This window comes from Myotis brandtii, unplaced genomic scaffold (genome assembly GCF_000412655.1).
Source record: "Myotis brandtii unplaced genomic scaffold, ASM41265v1 scaffold728, whole genome shotgun sequence".
NCBI lineage: Eukaryota > Metazoa > Chordata > Mammalia > Chiroptera > Vespertilionidae > Myotis > Myotis brandtii.
The window spans coordinates 172,890-177,060 of record NW_005370875.1 but is presented as its reverse complement, the minus strand read 5'-3'; the positions used below and the strand labels follow the sequence as shown (position 1 = coordinate 177,060).

Sequence of the window (4,171 nt, the reverse complement as noted above, 5' to 3'; positions counted from 1 at the left end):
CTGATGTATCTATGGCTCTCTCCCTCTCCCTTCCTCTCTGAAATCATTAAAAACATATTTTAAAAAATAATAAGTCACTGATTCATTTGGAGGACTCTCTGCATACCCATTATCCCTTTTTCTCCACACCTGGGAGATACTCCTTCTCAAGCTGGTGTGTGCTATACTCTCTCATAAACTATACCATTTATTTTCTCTCTTCCTTCCTCTGGAGCAGCGACATCCAATAGGACCTTGTGCAATGACGGAAATACCTGCACTGTCCAATATGCTAGCCACTAGCAACAATTGAGCACTTGAAATGTGGCCTGTGCAAGTGATAAACTAAATGTTTAATTATTTCTAATTTTAATTAATTTCAATATAAACTGAAAAAAGTGGCTCATGGCTACTGTACTGGACAGTGAAGCTTCAGAACAGTCTGTATGTGCCCAAGTGCCCCACAAGGATGAGGGCTTTGTTATGCTCACTTCTGTGAGTCTAGAACCGTGCCTGGGAAATAGCAAGTGCTCAGTAACTAAGTCAACGACTGAATCTTTGCAGCAAGCCAGTTATGTAAGCACTAGTAGCCCTGTGCACAAATCCGTGCACCAGTAGCTTGCCAGCTCGCTGCTTTTTTTTTCTTCACCCCCTGCCCCCCCCCCATAGTTTGCTGCCCTGCCCACTCCTGTAGCTTTCTGCCACCTGCTTGTAGCTCACTGCCCCACCCTCCTGCTGATCCGCGATCCAGTTGTTACCTGGTCGCTCGTTGCTTCATGGCGTAACAACCATTTGCATATTACATCTTTATTATATAGGATTGTTCCCATTTCCCAGTTGGGATCACTGAGGCCGAGAGTGATGTGACTTGAGAAGGCACCTGGTAATCAAGTGATCACTCCAGGATCTCGGCCCTGCTCTTCCTGGCCTAAAGCCTATACCCTTAACCACTTGGAAAGGGGCTTCCCTGAGCCTCTCCCTATGCTGTCACTTGAGGAACAGGAGGCAGCTCCTCCAGGCCCTTCTCTGTGCATCTCCCTCACGTGCAACTGCAACACCAGCTCCACTGTTCTCCAGGTAATCCTGCTTTCCTTCTGCCCCAGGCAGCCGTGTGACCTTCCCCAGCACCTAGGAAACAGAGCTCCCAAAGCCACAGACAAGTACAGTGGAAATGGAGACAGCAGGAAGAAGAAAGGAGTGGGGTGGCAGGGTGAAGAAACCGGTGCTTTGTGTAGGCAGGGAGGGTGGCTGAGACAGTACGCACTCCGACTGAGGAAGAGGCATGGATTTTTCCTATGCTTTTATTTATGAAACGCTTATTGAACTGATACAAAGTTAGTGTCTGGCAGCAGGATGCTGGAGGGAGTCAGTGTGCAGCTCCCACCCTCCCCACTGTGGGTGCTGAAGCCAGGAGTGGCTCCATCCTTCTCTCCACGTTGGCAGCCATGGGCTGGGAGAGGCCCTGGGGCAGAGGAAGGGAGAGATGGGAAGACTTGCCCCAGGAATCCTGGCAGGAGTTTCGCGTCTCCGCTGTAGCAGTGGTTTGAATTGGGCTGGAGGGAAGGTGAACTTTTCTGGGACCCTCTCCTGCCACCCAAGCCCAGGGCTGGGAATGCCCTCTTTGGCTGATTCTCAAGAAAGGGTCCTCTGTCCGTTCTCTCATCCCCTTCAGAGATGCTGCTCCCAAAGGGCAGGTCTCAAAGGGCACTGCCCTCAGTCCTCAGGGGCAGGGAGCCAGACCTGGTGGAGCTGGTGACCTCTTCTGGATGGAGCCCCAGCTATGTCCACACTTCTAGGGGCATCACACCTTCCTTGCTACTCAGTGGGGGCAACAAAGACTCATCCTCCAGGAACTTGAGGGGAAAGTGGACCAGATGGCCCTTGACCTGGGTGAGCTCAGACCGGGCCAAGGGAGGGCTGACGATGGCTAGGGGCTCCACAGCCACATACTCCCGGAGTGTCCGCAGTGAACGTGTGGCATTGGATGGCAGGCAGCGGAAGATCTGGGAGGGAGGGGGGACAGAGAAGCCAATAAGACTTGGGGAGACTTTGTCAAGAGCCCAAGCTCAACTAAGCTGGAAGCCCACATCCCCATACCAACCCTGAGCCACTGAATCCCATGATATGCCCCCAGAGTCTCATGCACCTTCTGAGAATGGCTGTGTAGTGGGGCTTCTCTCCATCCCACTCTGAACAGGGTAATCCATGAACCCCCCATCCCCCACCCCCCCACACACACACCCCGGTCCACTCCCCGAAGCTCCCACCTGCTCATAAATATTGGCATTGCTCTCAGCTGTGTCTTGCCACAACTGGAAGAAGTCATCACAGACAGGGTCTCGGAGATCCAAGTCTGGCCGGGCATCCGCCCCAAGAACCACGCTGCATGAGAAAGGGGTCCCAGCAGGACCAGATTAGGATCCTCAGGGAGCCTGAATACCAGGAAAGTCATGCTGTGCCTACCCAGGTCATCCAAAGTGGATGCAATGCTAAACAGTAAAATAGTATCAACGAGCCTTCATGTGTCTCTACTTTGGTGACTACGATGTTTTGAAAAAATACCAAATTAGTTTTAAAGTATTTTTTCTCATTTTTTGGTGCCCCTACTTTGCTGGCACCCCAAACTTGATTAGTTTGCCTATTGGGAAACCCAGTAGTATGTCTAAGCAATCCTCCCACCTCCTCAAAAGGTAGATCCCCCTCCCCCCGCTGCCACACCCTGTAGAGCCCACCCAGGCTCTACCTGAAGCAGTGCTTCCGCAAGCTCAAGGCAAACCTGCCCGCCTGGTACTCCACACCATCCATGAGGGACGGCTCCATCTCCGTGTCCTCGATCAGCACGGCCAGCTCGCTGTCCCGCTTCCCCAGCAGGCTCCGGTCATTGATGTTCGCAGAGCCTGGGGTGGGCGCAGGACACATTGTGCCTGTCTGAACCCAGGGTGACCCCCTTCACCCCATCACCTCTACCAGAGCACATGCCTGTGGGCAACACGCCTTCTTTGGCCTCCATCCCCAACTGGGCCTCCCTTCACCCCGTTGCCCTTCACGCCTCTCCCACCCGCTCTTGCTGCCAGGGACTCAGACCCAGCACTGACCGATAATGACTGTACGATCGTCAGCAATGAGCATCTTGCTGTGGATGTAGATGAGCTCTGAGACTGGGTGCCCACACAGCTCTCCGTGTGTGCGGAGCCCACAGATAGATATATAGTCCCTCCACGCTGTCCCCACTGAAAGCGAGAGAGATCGGGGGAGGGGGGTGAGATGACAGGTGCCCTCCACGGGCATATGGAGCCCTGGCCCATCCACCTCCTCGCTTCAGAGCCCAGTCTATACATTTCTCCCTCCAGGGAAAGACCACCTGTGGTCTCAGGGCAGCAGCTCCAGAAGCACACAGGAATAATAGACTCCTTCCCCCACCTGGGTCTCCAGGTCCCCCATCTCCCCCTCCCAAGGGGTCCAGGGCTTGAACCTCCAGCCCCCAGAACTCACTGGCTGCTTTGAGGCGATGTAGGATTGAATATTCCCCTCGACACAGGGTCCTGAGGGGAAAGAGTGGGGGAGAGAAATAAAGGCTGGAGGAGGGGATGGGGGGTGTCTGGAGAGAGGAAGACCTCAAAGGTCTAGTGGGAAGGGATCAGGATAGAATCAGGAGGGGGCAGGGTGAATGGGGCCATGGAGACCCCATAGAAGGGCACCTGTAAGTGAAGTGCAGAATGGCCTGGATGGAGTTCCCACCACCTGTGGAGATGTCACCCTCAAAACCGGGAAGCAGGGGCAGAAGCACGTAGACTCGGAAGCATTGCCCTTGCCTGGGAAGGGGGGAGAGTCAGAGGTGTGATTTCTCCCCAAAGCCCTGCCCCTCCAGTTGGGCTTAAACCACGCCCTCAGTTCCCCCCACCTGCCAGTCCACCTTACTTGTGGGCCTTCAGGATTCTGTCCACAATCTCATCGCCCACCTTGTTCAGAACCGTCCGTCCATCTGAGCAGCTAATGAAGAACTGATTCTGGGGCAGGGACCAAAGAGATATCAGCAGCCAAGCCCCGGCCCTGCCCTCAGCTCCCGGCTGCCATCCCCATCCCCATCTCCAGGCCTCAGCCCTAGGCTCCCGTTTTCCTCCAGGCCCAGCTATACCAGCCCATCAGCACCGATCTGCTGACATCCTAAGTCTCTCTCCTGGGACATCCCCTC

General features: G+C 54.4%; 1 protein-coding gene across 2 annotated transcripts in view; it reads right to left on the bottom strand.

Moving 5' to 3' along the window:
• Positions 1-1,264: 1,264 nt before the first annotated feature.
• Positions 1,265-4,171, bottom strand: part of PLD2 (phospholipase D2) — a 13,396-nt gene continuing 10,489 nt past the window's right edge. For both annotated transcript variants that reach the window (XM_014530252.1, XM_005882557.2), the window contains 7 exons: positions 3,898-3,986; positions 3,678-3,791; positions 3,472-3,521; positions 3,075-3,209; positions 2,723-2,876; positions 2,247-2,361; positions 1,265-1,982 (listed from right to left, as the gene is read on the bottom strand). In XM_014530252.1, coding sequence (XP_014385738.1) covers positions 1,758-1,982; positions 2,247-2,361; positions 2,723-2,876; positions 3,075-3,209; positions 3,472-3,521; positions 3,678-3,791; positions 3,898-3,986 — 882 coding nt within the window. In that variant the 3' untranslated portion in view covers positions 1,265-1,757. The remainder of the gene's footprint in view (positions 1,983-2,246; positions 2,362-2,722; positions 2,877-3,074; positions 3,210-3,471; positions 3,522-3,677; positions 3,792-3,897; positions 3,987-4,171) is intronic.